Source organism: Lepisma saccharinum, chromosome 4 (genome assembly GCF_977018435.1).
Source record: "Lepisma saccharinum chromosome 4, izLepSacc3.1, whole genome shotgun sequence".
NCBI lineage: Eukaryota > Metazoa > Arthropoda > Insecta > Zygentoma > Lepismatidae > Lepisma > Lepisma saccharinum.
The window spans coordinates 47,032,541-47,057,772 of record NC_139232.1 but is presented as its reverse complement, the minus strand read 5'-3'; the positions used below and the strand labels follow the sequence as shown (position 1 = coordinate 47,057,772).

Below are 25,232 nucleotides of genomic sequence, written 5' to 3'. Positions count from 1 at the left end.
AGTCGTTCAAAGTATTCCACATCGATGCGGTGCCATTCCTCCTGCAGGCAGGCGATAAGAGCAGCCACTGTTGTGGGTCCCCTCTGTTGCACACGTCGCTTAAGAACACGCCACACATTCTCAATGGGCGATAGGTCGGGACTCGATGGTGGCCATGGCAGAGTTCGCACGTGATGGCGAGTCAACCATTCTCTTGTCAGCCGCGCTGTATGAGGCCTGGCATTGTCGTGTTGAAAGATGAGACGCCGCCTGTGGAACAGGTGCCTTCGCACTGTGGGAAGATGCCGCTCCAGTATGCGTGTATAGGCGTGTGCATTCACAATGCCCTCACGGACGTGTAGTGGGCCAACCCCAGATGCCGTCATGCATCCCCATACCATCACTGACGCAGGTTTCTGTACCCGACGTGCATAACATTTTGCTTCATTCTGTTCCTCCTTCCGACAAATGACTGTTTTCCGTATTTTCCCGTACACAACATTGAAAATGGATTCGTTCGTCCACAAAACCCTGTTCCACTGCCACCATGTTGAAGTAAGAGAAAATATTTCTAATTTCTTCATCCAGTTATTTATCAGAGATTCAGACCACCCTGATTTAGTTTCGACAAACTACTGAACTGATATATAGTCTAAAGTGACAAAAAATGGGAGGCAGAGTAAAAGTTAATTCATTTTACAATGGGGGGGGGGGGGGGTAGTTAACTTTTGTGTGTACATCCCACTCTCTCCAGAGAACTGTGCTACGCCACTGCCCCCATCTAATCCTACTCACTCATGCACCCCAGTTACAGGGTGACATGTGGTCAGCACGACGAATTCCCAGTTGTTGTAGGTTGTCATGACCGATATGCTACTCACTCGTAGCTCCCAATTTCCTCACGATGGTGAGTGACCACCGGTACCATACACAGGCCAAAATCTCAGGAGAAAAGTTATTACACTTCCCCCAGGAGACTTGAATCTGCACGCAGCCTGTAGCTGGAGCCCAAAAGAATGACTCCTTAGACTGCATGGTCACGGTGCGGCAGCAATTGACACATGCACCTCCCATTAACTTGTAGCTTTACCATCTTAATCTAAAGTTTATTATCTCTAATCATCAGTTGAACTCATTTTAAATCACTTTATCCAAACTTAAAAAAAAGTTTTTCAAGAGAACGGATAAGCAGCTCATCAGCACCACAATGCAATAATGTAGAATTATTGTGTTTTGAAGCCATTTGGATAGGAAGATATGGTGTCGTTAAGAAACTTAGTTTAATACAATGGGGGACTCTTCAACGCAGCCTCTTGTGTTCACAAATTATTTGAGAGAATACAAGGGGTATAATAAGAATCTAAGGGTATAAAGCAGGAATCTTCAAACCTGGTCCGGGGCCACCCTTTAGCGTGGCCTGTCCTCATTTGCAAAATTAAGTACTTAACATAAAACCAGGATTAAGTAAATGGTAGATGGCAACATCTTACAGTTCTCAATATCATAGTGTTGCTTGATGGCCCTCGAGCGTCATTGAAATTGTTAATGTGGCCGGCACTGTCTGACGAGTTGAAGACCCCTGGTGTAAAGGTACTGTATCCCCCTTTCAAAAAAAAAAAAAATTGGGCCCGACCCTGTGGCCAAGTGGTTAGCACATCGCGCTGCGACGCCAAGGGTCCCGGGTTCGAATCCCGGTCGGGCTTGGTTGTTTGTGAATGTCCATTCATCAATTTCATCATTTCATCACTCATCCCCATCTTCGCAAATTAGGCACGAGGCACAAAACGCAAAGTAAAATAAACTAAATCAAATCAAAATCAAATCAAAAAAATTGGGAGGGATACAATGTATTCTCATATCTATGACACTGTATATGTTTAAATACAAAAAATATTGAAACATTTATCTGTATGGTAAACATAGATTTATTTGAAATGAACAGAAATAAAGAATTTAATCAAGATGAACATTATGAGGAATAATATAAACAGTTTACTTTAGAGCAAGCATAACACATTTATAGCCTTTTTAAATATTACATATCAAGTTATACAACCTGCCTTTACATGTTGTTTTCTTACAGTACTATAACACACCTACATTTTCTCATATTTATTTTACATTTCAAGATCAAATGTCAAGTCATGGTTCAAACACATATACAATGTATTCAGCCTCTCCTTTCACCCCGAGTTACAAAAAATGAAAAGTGTTCTTTCAAGTAGATACAATAAATAGTATGTTGTCATTTCCTAACAGTTGCCAATGAAGGTACAAACAAACTTGTAACACTGTGGGAAATTTTATCATGTCCAAGATCTGAGCAAAATTTTTCTCCTCCATGTGGAAGTTTACATCAAAAATTTGCAGTTTTGGTATTAACAATCAGAACATCAAATTTATATTTTCCTGCATTCTTAGTTTTCTAACCAGTATATTATTACACATTTCTCATTTACAGTAAAAATGTAGACAAAACAAGAATAAACTATACCAAAAATGAAAAATAACATGAATAAAAGTTTTGAATTGCCATGAATTTGATTTAAATGTATACTTCCTTCTCTTAACAATAAGTATAGGTTGTAGCTGTACATGGAAAACTTCCATAAAGTGTACAGGACATCAAAGCAAACTACATTACTTGCTAATGTTTTTGTCATCTAAGTATCTTTTCCTTGGTACAGGTCCTCGAAAAATTAAATTTTATTTCTTTTATGTATGTAATCACATAACAAGTTCCACTGGAATTTATTTCTCTGTTGGATAAGACACTAAAGTGATTCTTTTTTAATATACATATATGAATTATGAGGTTTTTTTTTCAAGTCAACTTTTATGCACAGATAGGCTAATTGGGACTAGATCTGCAGTTTAAAGTGGGATCTGAACCACTATGTGCCTCTACCAGGTACTGAACCCAGAAACCCTTGATTGCAAGGGGCAACAACGTTACCACTACAGCATTGAGGAGGTCCACTAAAGTGATTCTATTGCTATGGAAGCAATACAATACCAGTAGTGTGAAGTTGCTGGTTTGCCCTTTCTGCTAAAATATTTATCACCATACATATACAGGTCATTTAACTTTTCTTTAATGCAAAAATATAAAATACACAAAGTTTTGTGGCCAATTATTCACACTCCAAAGGGTTGGTCTTGCACAATTTAGTAACATAATCTGTCGGAATCGTACAAAAACTATTGTAGCATTTTAACCAGAGGTGTTGCTTTGTGGAATACACAGGAGCATGTGACCTCTCAATTTGTTCATTATATATATAGTGAACAATTATGGGTTTTTGTATGGTGCTTACAAGTTTATGTGACCTGGCCAGATCATTAATTAGGGTTTAGTTTAATTTCAATTTGTAAATATATTGTGAATTTTCTTGGGTCTTCCATGTTTAGTTCCGAATACAAGTGAGTAGATTTCAAAGAAGCAAATGAGTTGAATTTCCAGCCCTTCTCCAGCAGATAAGCAAGTATAAATATGGTCTGTCTCTGTCGAGGGCGAGAGACTGACAGAGATGGGAGTGTTGAGAGTGAATCCTACAGGTTTCAGCAGATTCCAATCACAAAGAGCATCAGGTGGTCCCATTGATGCTACATGGCTTCCACACATGATCCAGTTGGAGTTAGATGTAGAGAGAATATAAAAATTGCTGTAAATTAGAGAACTTACAAAGGAAGAATACGAAACCTGTAGGTATAATTAATAAAATGTATAAAGCCTATTTCTGCAAATTTTCAGCAAAACCCGCAATACAGATTTGTCATTTCCTTGCCTTGGGTTCTGAAGTGCTCTGCTGAGGGATGGAATGAGAACCCAGGACTAACGAGCCAAAGAAGTTGTTTATTTGAGTTTTCCTAACAAAACCTGGGTAACAGACTCACAGAATCAGATTGTAAAAGCACAAATCTTAGTAAGATTTTATTTATCTTGCACAATAAATATTCATTTCTATTAACCAAGGAAACCAGTAAATATTGCACATACAACATATGTGACTACAGATGGCTTACATAGGAGAATCTGGATGCCCTCTAGAGAAAAGCATAGATGAATACAAGAAGTGCACATGCAAAGGAGAAATAGAAAGGTTGAAAATATACAAACATGCATGGAATGAAACACAACAACATTCAGTAATGGTACTATACAAAGAACCGAATAGGAAAAAAAACAAAACAAATAAGCAGCAATGGCCGAAACCCTAAAGCCATCCGGTGTAGAATTCAAGCAAATATGGCTTCCCCTTCTTAGAAGTAGCAAATTCGATAGTGTAAATAGTAGTATAGAATTCCATCAAATTTGTAGATAAATTGCAGGTCCGTTGTAGGTTCAATTCTGACCAGCAGCAAAAAAGAAATTGTTCATCTGAAAATGAGAGAAGTGATGCTCTCTTGAAACATGGTGTCACAAAAGGTATTAGTAGTAGTGGGAGCACCGGACAATTCATAACGTCCAATTAACACTGAATTCTATTAAAAAAAAACAATTATCACAAACATTCATTAAAGTTGTTATAATGCATCGAATTCCGCAATATTCAGATAGAAAGTGCACTAAACTGGGCAATATGAGACAGGTGAATGCTTCTTCAGTTTCTCCAGATTCGGTATGAAAATCACCAAATGCTAGACATGGCACATATGTGCACTGAGAACCCTATAGAAATGTTAACAAGGTGGCAGCATCTATACTTGGGGTTGGGAAAGCACAAAAATGGGAAATCTGCTTTTGAGTTAGGACAAACCTTTGTATGATGATCTGGGTGGAGGAAGTCATTGCTTAGAAAATGAGCAAGGAACTCGGCAGATAAATTGTTTGCTACATCTCTTTCATCTTTAAATGAATCTGAAAAGGTGACAAGTAAAAGCTACAGGCTCTTGCTGCAACCTAAACTTCACATAATACAAATGAAATGTGGGACTCGTGTGACAGTGGACAAATATGAAAAAAATAATAATAATCTGTGGTGCAACAGCCCGTGAGGGACATGGCCTACCTAGACTGCTAGCCTCACTCCCAAGGACCTCACCAGAGGCGATCATCCAAGCAATTACAGGAATGAAGTTGTTATTGCAGATTTGCATGATCTGGATACGCTACTGATTTGCAGATCCCCAATTTCCTCACATTGGTGGGTGACCACCGATCCCATGCACTGGATGAAATCTCAGGAAAAAGTTGTTACGTTTCCCAGAAGACTCAAACTAGCAAGTGCACATCCTGTAGCCTTAGAAAGCATGGCCATGGTGCAGAACAGTGGGCAAATATAAATTTTGTATTTGTAATTCAGTTATTTAATGTTGCTTTCTACCTCCACGGTCAATCGTGATACTAAAGATGGATATGTTAGTTTCGCTATTAAACAAGCACATGCATGAATGTAGGTGTGTGTGTTGGGAGGGTTAAAAATGAATTTGTGCAATGAAAAGACTACTGACCTTTGAAGCTAGCTGTGAACATCCAAATATTCTCTCCATGCACTGTCAGTGTGTCCGACAGAAAATAAGAAATAAATGTCAGTGGGAAGAGTGCATCCATGTTCAATGGTTGCACACAAACAGAATACGAAAAAGGTATTTTTTGAGGGCCCATAGCATCCAAACAAGGCCTCAATGAAGGAAACATTAACAAAATTTGTTTGCTTTGATATCCTCTACATTCTGTGTAAGTAACACCTGTACTATTACACAGATCCCAGCACAAAATAAGCAAGAATCTATGTGCCTTGTATAAAATAATTGGCAAGCCAAGTACTTAAGATTGTTTTTTCCATTCACACATTGAATTCACCTAATGTATTTTAAACTCTTTCAAAACTATAAACCATTAGAAAGTCTTTCTTGTATGTATGCATTGCTTGCATTGTGGAATTATTTTCTTGTAGTTTCCGGTTATTACAATTTAATGTAACAGAAAACATCAAGAAACTTTGTGAAAACAATGATGACTTTGAATTACCTGATGATATTTGGCATTTATAATTTTAAATAAAAAATAATGTGATCAAATATTTTTTTTATCTGAAATAAAAATAAAACAGACTGCTTCTTTTCACAGTTAGGTTGCTATTTACAACAATGTAACATTGACAATATCCATTATATAACGGATTCTTTTTGTTTAAAAAATTGCTAACCATTGTTATAACTGTATCTTTAGTCAAAATAAATGTCTGATGAAGGGAGTGTGTGTTCTCCTGAAACACCACAACGAAAAACTGTTTTCTTATGCTTGTAATAACCGTAAACTACAAGAAAATAATCATTAGAAAGTCAATCGATACAGTTATCAAGCTACTATAAACAATTAGAAAGTCAATCGATACAGTTATCAAGCTGGTAAAAAAATAATAAATAAAATCATACAAGAGAAGAAATAAATAAAAGGGAACATACACAGCTTATTAATTCCTAATTGATCCATAATAAAAAAATTCAATTTTTCATAAAGATTAATTTGATTATGAAAGATGATTTCTCTAATATTTAACTGACATTTATTGTTCTACTAGAAATTTGTAGATTCTCTCTAATTGTCTAATAGATCATATGCATTAAGGTTCTTCACATCTTTAGAGGTATTTTACTCTTTGTCTAATCATGTTCTAATGCACATACATTTCTTATAGCATACCTGTTCTATATATTCAATATTTTACAAAAGAATAACAATTGAGAAACATGAAAGTCATACAATGCTTGTGTAAGGCATGGAAGAAAATACTTATTATTTGACATCGTCACCATCATTTAAAAATATTATACTCTTATTGTTTCAAAATTTTGAAAATTTTGTTTTAAAACTACAAGTATATAATAATATTATTATTGCACTCTAATGTGACTAAACATATGTATTGATAAAATACGTGTCCCTTTATCAGAAGACGAGAGAAATGCAATGATAAAAACACACACAATTTGAGACTATATGACAAATACAAAATTTTAGATTACAATGAATTAGCAATATTCAATTAAGTATTCTAACAGCAGAAGAAACTATTTTGCTTCCTTGTCGTGAACATCAAATATTTCCAATAGTTTATTGTCTGAAGGAATTGTATTTATTTATTGTACGTTGACGGCATAAAATAAGATCATGTACAAGTTTTGTTTTTTCATTCAGTTCTCATATGCTTCAGATGCAACAAAATGCATTCACACATAAAATTGTGCACAATATTTGTGTATAAACATATGATGCAATTAGTAATTTTTATTCTAATAATAACCCACATTTTCGTTAACAATGCATTCTCTCAAGGTAAGTGCATAAACACTAAAAGGAAAGAATTCATGAAGTGTACTAAGCAGAAGGAAAGCTTGTGTTGTTGACAACTGCCCTTTCTAAAGCAAATATTTCTGATTAGTTTGGTCTCAGGATTCTAGTTAAGTTCATGCATACTTGCTACTACTCAACTGCATGGTGCTAATGTGATTAGTGTACAGGCTCATTATACAACAGTTTTGGGCAGAAGTTATATTCACTGTGCCATGAAGATGTATGGGGAAGGTAAGACTCCATGCATATTTGATCTCAGCCCCAGCATAGGTGGTGTGATTAACACCAGTCTCATGCCACCTGTACCTGAATGTACTCATTGATGGAAGGCCCAGATGCAAGGATATCATTGAAAAAATTACAACTTGACATACCCTAGCCTGTGATTCAAACCTGGGTCTCCCTCAAGACAATCAACCTATTGAATGGAATATCATGGTTCTTACTTGAAATTTTACCTACAGTAAACTACACATTACCACAGAAAGAAGCATGAATGACCTTTCACCCTGCAGCTAATAACATTACAAAATTACTCTGCATTACCAATCTCCAGGTTTCCATTTTACATTCTATAATTTAATCTAAGTTCTTTGGATATATTTATGCAATACTCTGAAACACAAAATTCAACATTTTGTACACAAAACATTACTGTAATACTGACAACTAAAGACAACACAGTGATTTTATTGAATACAGAAAACGTGAATAACATATGCCAATGATCTCGAGAGAGAAAACAATGCATATAAAACATATGATCTACTCAGGCAAAATTCTATACTGAAGAAAACTACAATTTTATCTATATACACTATACATATCCACACAGCACTCTATGCATACCAATGCAAGGAACAAATACAAGACTCACTTTCATAAAGCCCTAACAAGCTTTACTCGATATCATATCTCACTCAGTTCATAAATTAATGCAATTCTATTACTTCTGGTCAAAAACTCATCATTAAACTGTTATCTCAAAGTGCATGGAAATTTGTCTAGAGCACAGACAAATAATGCAATGTAACCTTTTTATTATGCACTGATCAAGTGATTGACAACATCTAAACTTGCAACTGTTTCCATGGATTTTCTATTGATCAAAACTCCAATTTCTGTAGACAAGACCACTGTACATGTACTGATGTGCTATAGCACACTGGTAGGGCTAGATTCCCCATGTATCTACAATTTACTCAGCACAGAACAATAAAAATGAGGAAGCTTGTCACGTGTATTAGTATTTACCAGTACAGCAAATTGGTGGACTTGTTGTTAAAGATAGTACTCTTTTTCAGTCAGGATGAACAAAGAAATTAGGTAAGAATGATCACGACATAATAAAAGCTGGTGCTAACGAATGTACTTATAACACACAGTTCTAGAGGAAAGTGTATGATAACACATTATTATTTGAAGGGGTTTGGAGTAAAACATGGTAAGTGACATTTTGGTCATTATTGAGTTAAAAAGTAAAACGAACCATCCTTCAATTTTCGCATGTAAGTGCCATGTCATATAATTTGCATTGGACTCTGTGAAGGCTTCTGAAATTGGTAACACAACACGAAAACAATGTATCTACAGTATAGCTTAGAACTTTTTTCTTAATGAACTCAAAAATGACCAAAGTGTCACTTAACATGTTTTACACCAGAGCCCTTCACTTATAGGTACCCACATAGCATAACAGGTAATGTTTCAAAAACTTCTCTACATTGCTAGACCAAATAAAGTAGGAAGTAAAAACCTGTATTGTGTAACAATCTTGGAATTGGTTCAAGTAAGCCTGTATTCCACAATACATGTTTTTTTCTTCTAATTTCATTGGGTCTGATGATGAAAAGAAGTTTGTCAAACGTGTTTGTAAATAAATGCTGGATAATAATATATTTTCCACAACAAGATGCAAGACAATTTCTCTTGTTAAATATATGATAATAGTTGGATGTGTGGAATAGTAATAGGATAGTAGGAATAAAAGATCTGGACATCTTATTACATTAAGGGGTAAACATGCGGAAACATCAAATGCATCAATAACAATTTGGATATCAGTGTTTCTAGTAAAGTTAACCAACATTATAAAGTTTTCCTATTAACTATCAAAAAAAAAAGAAACTTAAGAACTAATAAAAAGTCCTATTGAGCTGTTGTTTTACATCGACTTTATCCACAGAAAGGCTAATTGGGGCTGAGCCTACAGTTTAAAGTGGGATCCGAACCACTATGTGCCTATCCCAGGTATCAAACCTGGTACCCCTTGATTACAAGGTGATATAACCACTACAACATCAGGGAGGCCGTAGTAATAATAAATCCTGTAACTGTTGTTTTCGCTTGTTTGCATTTGTGTTTGTTCAGCTGTGAAATAAATAGCTGCTGCATGACAGTGCACATCTGATTATCTGCACAAGCAATCCCTGCATAACAAAATAAATAAAGCACCTCACTTTTGTTAAATGTGAAACCCTTAGGAGGTATTTTTAATTGATTTTGCATGCAGGATTCTAATTTTGGAATTATTATAAGAAATTAGAGATTAATCTTTTGTTGATGAAGGTTTATCTTTTAATGATTTATATTGGTATAACATGAGAACATCATTAAGGTACAGGTTTACATTTGCTTTACTATTAGTTCACTTCATCCATGAAATGTGTTTCACAGTGTTGCAACATCAAATGATTTCATAAATGACTTCAGATAAACTTTTTACTCACTCGCTATGCAATGAACTATCAGTTACCTTACCATTACATTATATAACACACAATCTCCAAATAATGTTATTTTTCAATTGTTGTCTCTTTCCTTCAGAGTTAATGAATCATGATAAAACTTTTCAATCTTTACCTTTGGTCTCATCCACACATATTGCCTGTTTATGTGTGTGTTTCTTATTGTCCAAATCTCTCGAGGCTCATCCTACATATAAGTGCAGTGTGAAACCTGAAATACACATTCTCTCTGACTCGCAATCCATCAAATAAATTTTCTTTGCATCCTTAATCCTACATTCTCAACTGTCTTAATCTACGAATGATGTACAGTGACATATTGATTCACATAATTCCCCTCTGTAGTTGCCAACATGTTTCATTCCTATTGCATGGCATACATCAGAAAGAAAGAAATATCTACATGTGAAAGTATAACCTACTTGGAAGAATAACAATTTTCAGATTGTATTAAACAAGCATGTCTAGAACAAGAATATTTTGCCCTGCCTGAATAATGATATAATCTTAGAAGCAAAAATGCAATCAGCACATGCAGATTAATTAACATTTCCAGAAAAAAAATCACGGGAATCTTTTATTTAATTTTTTGAACTTCAGTTACAACTTCACAAAAAAATAAATGCTTAATTCATAAGTTTTATTCAATGAATTTTAACTCAAATATGTTTTTTACTATGAAAAACCAGTACAGTTGCATGACATTGATGCAGATTTGTAATTAACTAATGTGACTCATTAAATGTAACACACCTGTTCAAATTAAAGAAAAAGCAACTTGTTCTTTGGACTTATTACTGTTAGTTAAGACAATGAACAGTTGAACCACAAAACACATGATCTTAAAGTAAGATTGTATGGAAAAGCTTGAACAATAATAGAAGATAGTTCAACGTATTGTAACATTAAGAAGCAAAGAAATAAAGAAAAAAAAAAGGCGCAACAGCCCTCGAGAGCCAAGGCCTACCTACAGACTGCTGGCCTCACTCCCACATGCCTCAGAAGAGGTGGGTGATCATTCAACCAGTTACGGGGTGACGTGTAGTCAGCACAACGAACCCCCTGTCATTGTTGTAGTTTTCCATAACTGGGTTACGCTACTCATTCGTACCTCAACAACTTCCTCACGATGGTGGGTGGACACCGGTTGCACACACTGGCCGAAATGACCAAAAGTTAAATTCTGTAGCTTTTCCCTCTTCAAGTGATTTGACAGTGTGAACACACACATGGTTATATTAGTTCCAATGATTAAAACTACTACTCTATGTAAAAGTAATAACATGATTCCACTTATAGACAGTATTTACATGTGCTGATTGAAGTTGAAATTATACTTATATGTAGTTCATGGGAATCTTTTATTTAATTTTTTAAACTTCAGTTTCAACTTCACAAAAAAATAAATGCTTAATGCATAAATTTTATTCAATGCATTCAATTTTATTGTTTTTACTATGATAAACCAGTACAGTTGCATAACATTGATGCAGATTTGTAATTAACTAATGTGACTAACACTGTCCCTACGGATTCTACCAATGCTTTGTCTTTGATTTGTTGTTTTAAATCCACTTTATGCACAGTAAGGCTAATTGGGACTGGACCTACAGTTTAAAGTGGGTTCCGAACCACTTGTGCCTCCACCGGGTATCGAACCTGGAACCCCTTGATTGCAAAGTGATGATGCTACCACTGCGTTATCCAATGCTTTGTCATTTTCTAACTAACAGTAACTCCATGTTGCACTGCACAATGCAGCTTATGAATTGAAGTTGTTCCTTAGCTAAGATATGAACCCAAGCCATCTGTTTCAAATGCACTCTGCTATTAGTAATAAGAAAGGAAATAAATGGGACATATAATAAAATATGAGAATCCAAATATTATTCATGTCTTATCTGATGTTCAAAATCTTAAAAATTGGGTTTCACATTAGGCGAAAGTTAACAAACTAATGCTAAATATAGTATTGCAATTGATTACTTTCTATGAGATTAAGATAAATCAGTAGTTGTCTCTGCACTAAAAAAAGTACAAGTAGCATCAGTATTAAACAGTAACTCTCATACATGAAGATATCACCATCATCTGAGCTAAGTATCTTGTGAAGTATGTAAAATACAGGGAGTTGAATATGTTCCAGACATCAGAGTTCTGTAACAAAACATGTTGGACCCTTAAGTTAATCATAGCACAAAATTTGTCTTGTAAAGGTGAACTTTTTTAAAATTTCATTTCTTACAATGCAATAATCAGATTGAAGAATTACTGATAAACCTTCCATACATACTGATTTCTTCTGTCATCACTGAAGTCTTTACACTTTAAGGTAATGTTGTTCTGTACCAAAACATTTAATTGCAAATAGCTGCTCACATCCTAAAGCTCAATGTATTGTCAGATCAGTAAGTTCTTGTACGTATAGCCTGTGTAAAGGGGTTCAGGCTTGAATGCTTCCATGAGGTTTTCTCCAACTTAGCATCTCACTTCAATAATCTGATCCAGATGCACCAATGGTTTTACTCACTTGCAAGGCTTTATTCCTGGAAACTATTCCCTTCTTAGTGATTTCACTGTCTTTCAAGATTAACGCACAATGTTAATATTAGCCCTACAAACACAGGGGCACCTAATAACTATGCAAGAAATTTGCAAATAGATTGTGGGTGGCAGTGTTGTTTTGAAAAAGTAGTGTGTGCATCCTTTCTTTTGTTATGTCTGGCATTTGTAAGTAGTTTACATATATTTAAAATGCTGAAATGTCTAGGATTTGTAATAACTTCAAAGAGGCAAAGACCCATACCCATTCTGAGTATACAGGAAATTTTGTACTTTCTGAATCCTAAATCAGAGTATGGTAGGATTCCATCACCTCTAATATAACTTTTGCCATGTGATCGAATTTTTCTAGCTTTCTTCCAGCCCTAGTAATTCTACAAATATTCCAAATGTTGAGTAAGGGAAAAAATGTTTCACTATAGATGTAATCAGGTTCTATGGGTAAAACAAGTAGCTATATTCAAGTAATGAACAATTTAGTTGAAAGAAATCCATCTAACTATGATGTTCAGCTACTTACACTATCTTTATCCAAGTAGATCGTCAAATTACGAACAGAAAAAGGGGGAAACCTAACTTTTATTGTGTTCTGTTCATTCCTTTCTGTACTGTTAGGGTGGGATGTGGCAAGCTTGTAGAAGAACACAATATACTTGAACATTAAAATGGTCTATTTACACTATGCACTGAAATGATATCTTAGTCGTCAACATATTTATTGTATCCACGTGAACAGGAGAGAGAAATTGCATCTTGTTTGGTAACAAAAGATAGTAAAAAAAAAAAGCACTAAAACATGTTAATAAATATGTTCATTCTGACACACTGAGTGTAACTTAATATAGGACAATTTACTTTTGGAATCCGATAGTTAGTTTCATATTTCTTTTGTCACTACTTAAATAAATTACTGATAATCATACCATAAATATTTTACAAGGGGAAAATATGCTGATCCTAACAGACATTGTCTTTAACCTGAAAACTTTTCTCTAGATCCTTAATTTCCCATGCTTTTCATTTTTTTTCATTTAACCAATAGAAATACAAAAACTTGGAGCTCAACTCCAACCAAAACTGTCTCCCATCTCCAACTTGCACCCAAATTAGAAAAAAAACCCTAATAAAACGGATGATGTGTTCCATAAATTAAGCAGGAATGCACAATGATATTTACAGTCACTTTCTGTTGCAGGAACTTAAAACTATCTTTAGACAACAATGCATACAACTGCCATGGAATGACATAGAGAACTAGTTACTTTACACGTAAATCTCTGCAAACACAAAAAAACACAACAAAAATAAGTCAAAAAATAACAACAGCATACAACATATAAAAAAGCACAATATTGTACAGTTATCTACAAATAACACGAAACAAACTCTGCGTAGTCTATAAACAAGCACTCAAAGTGACAAAAATCTTCCAAAATAAACACTCACTCTTATATACTCTTACGCTCTGCCCATCGCAAACAAGCACTGTACAGGAAAACACTCAAACTATAAATCACAGGTATGACTAATTTTTTTTTTTTTTTGCACATAAGCCGTCAACATTAACTTGCACTTTACAGGGCTAGTTGTAGGGTTAATCGCCAGATGCACACACTCCATCTTTCCATTCTCTCACTGTCACTATGGGTACACCGGGAAATTGCTTCTAACCTTTCACTCGAAATCTATAAATTATGCTTGTGTTTAGCTTATTGTTGCAGTATCACTTCTCAGTCGCAGAATCACCCACACAATTAGACAAATGTTTACTTGCATCTTCATCCTCACTGTCTCCAGTAGGTGTGTCTCCCCTGTCAGGGAGGAATTCTAAAGCCGGTGGTCTCTCCAGTTCTGGATACTGTGATGCAGCTGTGAAAGTGGTCCACCAACTTGATAGAGCACCTCTAGCTTGTGAAAGAGCTCCACCTGGAATAATATTGAAGTTTGTAACAATTTCTATCAATGCTGAACAACACCATAGAAATTTGAAATGCATAGTCTTCTTTCCTCTAACCTATATATATTATACTTTTTGTCTCATATTTGAAAAATCATGCACACCTATGTCCCTTTTTCTGGGGTTAATGAATAGTCCAAGTGTTGAAATAATAAATATGCTTGCAATAAATATACTGAAATGTGAATTGTATGGAAACTTAAAAATGGTCATCTTTATATTGAATAATTCATGTTAATTCCAAAAATTAAATCCATTTTTACTCATCACATCTAGATTTTCAGAAAATAGCAATATATTAACTGCCTTAATTTCACAATAAAATAGGTAGTTCCATCATTTCCCCAATAGATGGCTCTGTTTAGATGATGGTAAAGTATTGGTTTTCTAGAATACAAATCCTTCAATTTTGAAGTATATATGCACATAGAATAGTAAGCATTTAATCCACCTATCTTCACAAGCCACATTGACATGAAAATTATAAACTTTGATTACGTAAGTTCCATTTTCAAAATCCCTCACAAAAATTTCCTTCACAAAATGTCCAAAACTGAATGTTATAATGTAGTGGGTTGATTGAACTTAATGACGTGGAGAAAAATCCTGATCTAGGGGGGAAATCCTAATGTGATGGGAAGAAATTTATGTCATATCCATCATCAGCATTCAAATACTTTCAGAATCACCTATTAGTTTATAAACAACCAAAATTTCCTTCGTTTAAATTTATTTTATTGTGTTCTGTAATAGCCATAATGGAATTGCAAATATGAGAATTTTGATTGTGAAAAATCCTGATGTGATGGGGAAATGGATATCATATGCATGATCAGCACTCAAAAAACTTCCAGAATCAAATATTGGTTTGTAAACAACCGAAATTTCCCTTCTTTAAATTTATTTTGTTACATTGTGTAATGTAATGGCGAGTATAAGAATTCTGATTGTGAAATTGTGAAAAATCTTGACGTGATTGGAAAAAATGGATGTCATTTCCTTGATCATCATTCAAAATATTTCCAAAATTACCTATTGATTTGAAATCATGTGATTTGTGTTAAAAAATGAAGGGTGGTGTAATACATGGAAACAGGGGAGAAAAAAGCAAAATCGTACATAAATACGTCCAAATATGCCACTTATTACTTAAAAGATTACAAGCTTACTTTTTGAATATTACATCAGCAGATGGCCTCCGTTTATATCAGTTCCTTTGCAAGCGTGTCTGAAAGTTTCCATACACGTACCTCCGTAGGTCCTCATCAATAGCTGCAAGTTTGTCAACAGTGGCTTGTTTCAGTTTTTAATAGTCATGATACGTTTCTTCAAATTTCTTCACCCATGCCAATATGGTATTCCGATATGCTAAGTGTCCATGTCGACCAACATTGAACTGTTGTCTAAAGACATGCTGTACTCGTGTCACAGACTTCGTTTCGTAATAACACAGGTAACACGTTCTTGCATTTTCCAATGCTCCATTGCTGACTGTATGAAGTGGCATTCTCTCACATTCAAATTTGAAATGTGTTAGTCGGCTCGGCGTCACCCTGTATCCATGAAAAATATGTGGCCTAGTGCAAAATAGGTTACCAAATATTCTCAAGTTTTGTTCATTAATGTTTCATGAATTCTTGTCCTTTCAAGGTCTGAATGCATGTGAACAAGTACTTTGATGGTAAGTACACATAATACGCATGTTTTTTTTTTCTATTTGCATCATCATCACCTGCATGATTATATTTACTGCTATGAAAAATTATATTTATCACAATTTTTTTTCTCTTTTTTTTTTTAAAAAAAAAAACAAACTTTCAAATTAGAAAAAAATCTACTGCTGAATTTTAAAAAAAATAATCCAACATCCTGCAGCATGCTGGGCATTTGTGACAGATAATACAGGAACAGCTCAAAAACCAAGCTTTCGGTCCTGTCTCAGGGTCGGAATTACAGACGAGTTGAGTGAAAGGAGTTTTGCTCCAATGCTTGTCACAGCCTGCTGGAAGTTAGTTGTTGTTCTGCTAAGTCCTTGTGGTCATTCACGAATGCAGATCTAATATATCAAAGTCCCTTCCATTTTGTTTCTAGGATGTGTAATGGGGGGGGGGGGGAGATATATTTTTGCGTAATGAATGTTCTCTTGATGATGTTGACAAAATTCTGATTTTCATTTGGATTCATAATGCACTACAATTCTATCCTTAATTGTTCCTTACTTTGTCCAATGTATCATCAATTATAAATGTATATTTAATCTGCAGAAGTCAGCATTCGTGAGTGGTTCTATGTAGTATCTTTTGTAGCGTGCCAAGTGAATTTCTGCTGAAGGGGGTTGTTGAAGCTCCTGTGGGCAACGCTTGAGTCAGCACAGAAATATATTAGTGCAAAATTTATTATTTACTCTGTGTATCACAGAGTCCAAAAAAGTTACTCGGATTGCTCAGATTGGACAAAAACAATGATGAATGGATACTTTAGTTCAGTATTGCAATGTTCTAAGCACAATTGAAAATACTTCCTGTGCAAATTCATAATGTTTGATGTAACTTCCATTCAACATTACATGCCAACATAGGCATTCTGGCTTATCCATTGGAACCTTCCCATTGTTTTAATTTTGCTCGTTATGTATTCCACCTTTACTTTAGAAAATACATTAGCTTTCAAAAATGTTAATTGCACATTGCTGCATATTTTAATCTATTTTACGATGCCATCATAGGAATGGAACATCTTTTATCTCGTAATTGCTTCGTTATTCTTTCTAGGTTTCCCATTACAGCATAAAATTTACTATTTGAATATTATGAAACTAACATCCAGGGTCGATACAATTTTTTGATTACAAAATTCTCCGACATTTCCAAGTTTTCCAGTTCAAAAATGAAATTTTTCCAGACATGTTTATCATCACGATTTTGCTTTTGAACCTTGTGTTTTTCATTTAAATATGTAATCCGTGAATTATTATGAATATTCACTTTCACTTTTTAAATTTTTATTAGCAAATTTCATTCTAAACACACAAGAACAGGTGAAAATTAGAAGTGTAAAACGTAAAATTACAATCAGCATCAAATGTATTGGGTGCTACAATCACGTGCATCTAGCCTTCAGGTTAAGATAACAGAGGTACATTATTTCACCATAACAGATCTCCACAATATAAAATGTTCATTAACTATACACAATCTTTCATTTTCTGGCAGATTTATAGTGTTGTAGAAAATGATGCTTTTTTGCTTACATTTACAGGGAGGTTATTTCAGTCGTTTACCGCGAGAGCTTCAGCCACTCGGTGGGCCCTTCATGCAACAGGTCCTGGCAAATTGCGTTACAGGAAGTCCGTTACAGAAACCGCTTGTTTTGTAATGTTTTCACTTTTCACAATTACAGTTACAATTACAATTGAAATAAGCACGTACCTTCTTCCAAGGATGCTGGAAATGGTGTCCTCCCAAATACAAATATTTCTGGGACCTTATTTCTGACATCTAATCTTAGATTAGACATCGCTTCTTTATCCTCAGTTGTCGCGAAAGCGCAGGCAGCGTATCGGGGGTCGGGGGAGTTGTCAGCTGCAAGAGGGCGCTTCATACTGCACGAATGTGACACCTGTCGGCAGTGATGCCAACCGTAGGGACAGATTTTGCCAAATGAGGGAAAACGTAGGGACTTTTTTCAATCTTGGAAAATAACATTTTATTGTGCAAAGGTGCAAAGCTTACACACCAGTCAGTTGCACTTTCTTTGTGCTCGGTTTGGAATGAATGGATTAGTTTATCTCGATACTTTAGCGAGGAGGAGAGAAAATAACTAACAAATCTCCATCAGAATTTTGGAACATGTTATCGGTTATCAACAACTTTCAAGGCAAGTTCTTCTTTGAAAACATTTCCACTCTCGCGAAAATAGTGCTAACATTGCCACATTCTAACGCGGAAAGGGAAATAATATTTTCAATGTTAAGTGATACAAAAACAAAAAAAGAGAAATAAAATGGCACCAGAATTGTTAAAGACTGCAGGAAATACACCATCACCAAACAACATCTATCTCTTCACAGCAGCAGCATGTATGACTTCAAATAACATAATCAACAGTAAACGACTCAATGTTATTCATTAAGACAAGATTTTACAATACCAGACCCTTTTGTAATTTCTATGCCACGTCTTATACTCACGAAATAATTAGTCGTGATGATTTATCTCACGTTAACATGTTGGGGTGAGGTGAAAAAATTGTTCATTAAAGTGTAGAAGTTGTAAAATAAGCTTTTCAATTCTCGCAATGATTCTCCGTATACAAGTATGGTAGCCATATTTGTTGATATGAACAATTGACGTTCACAATTAGTTACGCTGTCTACAGCATTGTCACACTGTTGATTTCATACTTGGAGAGCATGGATCATGTAAGAATGGGGAAAGAGAACAGTAAAAAGTTGTTAATGTTGTACAGATTGTTAGGTGGAGTGTGCAGGAGGATGGCCGTGGGCTAATTAATAAACTTATGGATTTCGATATATTGCCCAAAGAAGGTGCTTACATGTGACAGTGAAAATCACGATGTAGAAGAACATGTGGAATGTGGACTGATTTGATTACAGATAAGTTTGGCAACAGTGCATCAATCGTAAAATTGCAGGATACGAAAATGGCATCTTCGATGGTGAACATTTGCCGTTAAAGTGTTACGAAAACAAGATTGTTTTATCGGTTCGTAATCACAATTAGCGCAAAACCATTCACGGATAACCCCACTGACCATTCTTGGTAAGGTTTGGTTAAGTTAGGTTAGGCAAGGCAAACATAGTTAAAATTCCCTGACATTTCCCTGTTTTCCATATGCGTAGCAATCCTACATGCCTAACCTAACAAAATTATCAAAATTACAATCAGAATTAAACCTAACAAAAAAAAGTAAAATTATTATCAGCCAGGCAATCACTTTCATAAATGAAATTCGCCCACACAAATGAAAAGAGATCTACTACCATAATTTGTACTTTAACAAGTATGTCTCCACAAGGTTACTGACACCAGAGCAGTATTGCCACCTTTTAGCATCAGAGACTCAAGATAATACTTTTTAAAATATAAACATAACATAAACACCTACAACTTGCTTTTCAATAAACATTATCTTCTTCCATAAGCCATGAGTTATGGAAGCAATAACATTTTATAAACAATACAATTTACAGTCCATAATACACAATTTTACACATGCATAACAAATCACATGGAGTTGCAAATAATGCCAAATTGTGATAAATAGTACTACATAAAATCATTCGTTACTTCATTATAATGCATCTCTGTGAGCTGAAAGCAACAGAAAAAGGTCAAATGAAACAAAATGCTCAAAAGCCATGCAAAATTTTCCACTTGTTCATGGAAGTAGAGAGGGTTGCCAGCACCTACATACCAACCTGATAAATTTTGTTTTCATGTTTGTTTCAGATCTTATCAATCAACACATATTAAGTGTTTATATAGAAATCATAAGCGATAATCTCTATTGCAGAGTGTTCAAGTAAATACAACAATATCTTTCTCATCCTTGAATTTAACATTCTTGGGTATAAGGCACCCAAATGTCAATGTGTCAAAATAAAGGTTTGTGTTTTGCATCCTGTCTACGTATGTTTGTGATTGTTCCTTCATCTAATCACAATTCATTCTGATTGTCATGATACACCAAAAGTGAAAGAAAAGCAGTGCCAAATAAAAACAAACTGAATCCATTCCTATTTCTATTAAAAGCCTTATGTTGTTTGTGCACTTACCAACAGCACGTCCTGTATGTGCCACAGCTCTGCCTGTGCTCATCATTGCTTGATTTAGTTTACGTCCACTCTCCGTATTCTGCATTGTGCTAAATAAGAAAAAGAAAAAAACAGAGCATGCAGAATACTCTATGGAAACAATCTTTTTACCATTTAGTGATTTTGCAACAACATATTAAACTGATGTTCCAATCCATACAAATGATGAACAAACTTTTGATTCCAAATAAAATTTGAACTCCCCAAGTCCTTCGAGCTCAACTGGGTCTGTTACAGTATTGAATCACAATTTAGCGATTTTATATCCATGAAATAATCTGCCCCACAAAAGGAAATTTGTATTTAAACAGTGCTCATTTTATTAAATTCACTTCACTTAACAAAACATAAATTAAAATCAACAACTTTAAAATTATTTGAATTTATGCAACGTTCTTGAATTCAGTGAATTCCTGTTAATTTTTCTTCATGATGAATGCAATGGAAAAGAAAGATTTACTACTTGTGATTGTAAGAAACAAATACAATATGCTGACGTGGTTTCTTTGGAAGAACTATAACAAACCCAATGTAAAATAGCAAACACTGTACGTCAGGGTAAGGTAAGGTAAAGTTCCCCATGCATACCATGCCATGAAGGTACATTTTAATAGATGTTGGGGTAGGGTCCCACACATTCTCGACCTTGGCCATTTTTCTTGGAGGTGATGTGGATCAGCATCATGCTCCAGCCACCTTTAGCCCCCCTTTCCATCATTATAAAGTTGGGTGAACCCCAGAGCCGCTTTATGCAGGGACAAGGCTGGAAAATTCCAACCTTAGATCACCTACCCCAGGAATCAAACCCTTATCTCTCGCGTAGCAGTCAGATGCCCTACCCACTAGACCATCATGGCTCCCTGTACACATACGTCATGGTTCCCACTAATATTGCCAAAACAAATTCCAGTTCTTCAATGTGTTTCTCGCTTGAATTTCTGTAATATTTTAACTGCATGCATGGCATGTACAACTACATTATCAAATATTCCCTCACTTCCTCTCATTTTTGAATACTTGTATGAAATTTCCATAATTTAATGTATTATGTAGGACGCTTATGGATTTTGTCATCAGACAAAAAAAAAATGAACAATTTACTTGACAAAAGTAGGATACATAAATGTAAAAAAAAAAAAAACTATTTAAGGGCCCCTGTAGCTTCCACAATAAACTGATGTGAATAAAAAAGTTCTAAAATGTAGTACTCGTAGGTTACTACAACCATGCAAAGTTTTGTTGATAATAGTTCAATATCATCGGGAAAAAGGGGGATTAGATTATGCAATACTAAAAAAGAAAGCAGGATAGTGCCAAAAGTACCTTAGTTTAGCATTAAGCTGGGTAAATATTGATTTATTGTAGGTACCATACATAAATATATTAGGGTGGATCAAATGAAAATGGAACAGGGGTCACAGAATGAAATCAATAAGGTTTATTTCAAACGTAATTCCCAAAGTTACACAAGCACTTGTCCCACTGTTTCAGCAAGCAGTGAATACCCTGCTCGTAGAACTCCTTTGGCTGGTATCAGTACCAGTTGTGAACATTGTCCATGACTTCATTGTCCGAGTGGAAGCGCCGACCCTTCAATGCCTTTTTCAATGGACCAAAGATATGGAAGCCGCATGGTGATAGATCAGGGCTATATGGTGGGTGTTACAATACTGTCCACCCAAACATTGCCAACATGTACTTTGTAACAGCTGACGTATGTCACCGTGCATTGTCATGCAGCAAAACCACTCCAGAGGACAACAGGCCGGGCCGTTTGGCCTTGATTGCTGCTCGCACAATACTGCTGCCTGACCACCTACATATATCACGTGCGACTATCTAAGGCGAGTCCATTATGCAATAGGGGTTTCCTTCCTTACCTCCCGCTCTACCTCTACACAGGGTTGTCGCCACACACATACATAAATATAACCCAATACATCCACCCACATATATATATCCTAGTGTAGCAAACTATTTTTCTCATCATAAACTAAATAGGGATCAAACGGTGGTGGAAGAAAGATTTAAAAGTATGTTTTTTGGAGAAATTTCAGATTTTTATAATTTCTTTTGCAAGCTTTTTTAAAAAAAGTCCAAAGTAATAGTTCTTAAAGAGTCATGTTTTGCTGTACATTTCATTTCTTATGATAAACTGTGGAACAACTTTCAACTAAGAATGATTAATGGGTACTTTGCAATGCTACATTTCAATTTTTTTTCTGTTCACTTTGGATTATGTGGGGGCTGCAGTGGCTCCCACAAAAGGAATTTCTTCTTCTTCTAATTACACCTGTGTTGAGATGGAATGTAAACATTGTACTTAATGTGAAAGCCTTAGCAATTCCATCCAAAATAAACAACCTTCAATTCTCTACGACAAATAAAAAAATCTCTACATATCTCAAAAGGGCATGCTTTAAAATTCTTGAAGAGAAAACAAAACCAGGATTTGCCAAACTTCAAACAAAAACACAACCACCCTGAAATATCACCTGTTTCTATTTTGAAGTAACATGTTAAATGCTGCCAAGTGATACAAGTGTATTCCCAGCCATACTCAAGCCCCTGGGAGTATAGGTGTCCCAGTCATCCATTACAGTTTAAACTTCACACCATGTGTTGTCAGCATTATAAGTAGGTTAAAAGACTAATGCCTGTCTCTTATAAATGTATTTTAACATATCATACAAGCATATTTGCAAAACTGCATGTATAAAAACAAGAAGAAAAATACATACTGCGATAAACGTAGTTTCATGTCTGCTACTGAAAGTTGACCAGCAAATGGATGTCCTGGAACTATCTCCAAGATACTGTCATAATCTTCGCTCTGCCACATCTTGTAGTTATGTGTGGATTTCCAGGCTGAGATAAAACTTGAATTGAAGTACTCCAACTCCTTGCTTCCCTCTGTCAGAATATATGGAAACAAGGATACTACTTGCATTTCAACATTATATGTATATATGTGAGTGTGAAAAGGCAAGATTCAGAATGGTGGATTAAATCAAAATTCAAGCAACATGAAACACTCATCAGACAAAATTAAACAAGTTCATATTTCATGATTTGGCTGCATCATCCAAAGATGATCAGCAGTTTTAGTTAAACTAAACACAAAATATAATAATAAAACACATAAATAATATAAAAATACCTAAAATTTATCATTGTTAATATCAGGTAAGCAAATTAAAAAAATGTATATTAGGATTTACATTTTAGAATAGGATACAAGTACAAGGTCTTAATAACAAAAATATATATGCATAAAATATTCATAATAAACTAAACAACCATTTTTATCAACCACAGACAACACATTAGTTTAATAACAATTAATTCACTTTTAAAGCATCACTTTGAGCGTATAAAACACAGCTACTTCACTGAACATTTCACAAAAGACAACTGACTGAAAACTGCAGTAAACAATTCGTGATGTTTGCTGAGGTAAAACCGAGTCTAGAAGTCATAGATAAAATTGCTCTCAGATCTGTAATCGGTGTATTTATTGTGTTGCCAAAGGCACAGTTCACAAGCGACACTGTTTCTTTATGTGCTTCACACCCTCCACTATGATAAGCTAGCAGATTGGAAGGAGCTACTCAGCAGCCTTCTCGACAACCTGAAGGGTTTCAAGTAGAGACTGCCAACAAAGGAAAACTGAAATTTCTATTTATACCTCCCTACTCCCACATCTTCAACCCACCAGTCGCTGCAAACGTTGAAAGGTTGCAACAAATTGCAATATTCATGCCACAAATTTTATTGAAACAACAATACAATCAATGCATTGTTTTCCATGATTTGTGTACGCACGTGGAAAAGGCTGGGGGGGGGGGGATAATGGATGATGCATTAAAGATTACCCAATATCAGTTACTGCCCAAGTTCCAAGGTCAACACATATCACAATAAACTATCAACAAATACAGCTAGTTATTCCTCTTGAGACTTGTTCCTTTTCTGATATGACACTGTACTGGAATACTTCACATATCTTCTCTCTCATCAATCATTATGTTGTATTAAGAGGCATAATTTAAATTCTTTTTATTCTTCAAATACCTGTATGACAATCTCAGACCGAAGCAGGTGACAAGCGACAGCAAGGGTTCACACTGAAGTGGCAAACAACAAGCAACATGGGCCCCTTCAGTCTATAAGCAAACATTCTCAGGGCACGGGGTGAACAACAGACCGAGGCGACATGATGCACTTTATTAAAAAAGCGACCCAGTCCGAGCAACACGCAAGGCACGTGTAACATGTGCCGCTTGTTGTATTTCACTTTGGTCTGAAAGCTCCTCAAATTCGAATATCATACATTTATATATTTGTTACACCATGAGATTTGTTTATAAAACAATACCAATACATTATTATTAAAAGTGATAAATGTTACAAATTTCCATATTATTTGTAGTCCAAAAATTATAAAATACACTAATATGAAGACTTCAACATCAACCACTCAGCTTATAGTTATGGTTTTAACATAGAAGTCAAGAAAAAGTTTAGCAAATTTCACACACATTACAATACAAATTAATTAATTTCCAAAGAAACCCACCCATTATGAAATTTTGCACACAAATAGTAAATTGATGTCTTCAAAATCTTATTTTTTCAGTTTTCTAAAAATCACAAATTTGAAAAAGCAGAGCCATGCTACATTTCAAATTAAAGCCCATTACAAGAAAAATAGACTGGGACCAATTTAAGCTCTCTAGGTCGAATAGTTTTTGATCTACAGCTGTTTAAAGATTTCAAAATGTTGTCAAATTTTGCGATTTTTGCTATTTCGAAAGTCGATTCAAATACTATTCAAATTAATGTGAAAAT

At 35.0% G+C, this 25,232-nt stretch overlaps 1 protein-coding gene across 2 annotated transcripts in view; it reads right to left on the bottom strand.

The window, feature by feature from the left end:
- Positions 1 to 1,897: 1,897 nt before the first annotated feature.
- The window catches only part of LOC145986447 (late secretory pathway protein AVL9 homolog), a 73,475-nt gene continuing 50,140 nt past the window's right edge, over positions 1,898 to 25,232 (bottom strand). For both annotated transcript variants that reach the window (XM_083120466.1, XM_083120467.1), the window contains 3 exons: positions 23,123 to 23,294; positions 20,343 to 20,431; positions 1,898 to 14,514 (listed from right to left, as the gene is read on the bottom strand). In XM_083120466.1, coding sequence (XP_082976592.1) covers positions 14,312 to 14,514; positions 20,343 to 20,431; positions 23,123 to 23,294 — 464 coding nt within the window. In that variant the 3' untranslated portion in view covers positions 1,898 to 14,311. The remainder of the gene's footprint in view (positions 14,515 to 20,342; positions 20,432 to 23,122; positions 23,295 to 25,232) is intronic.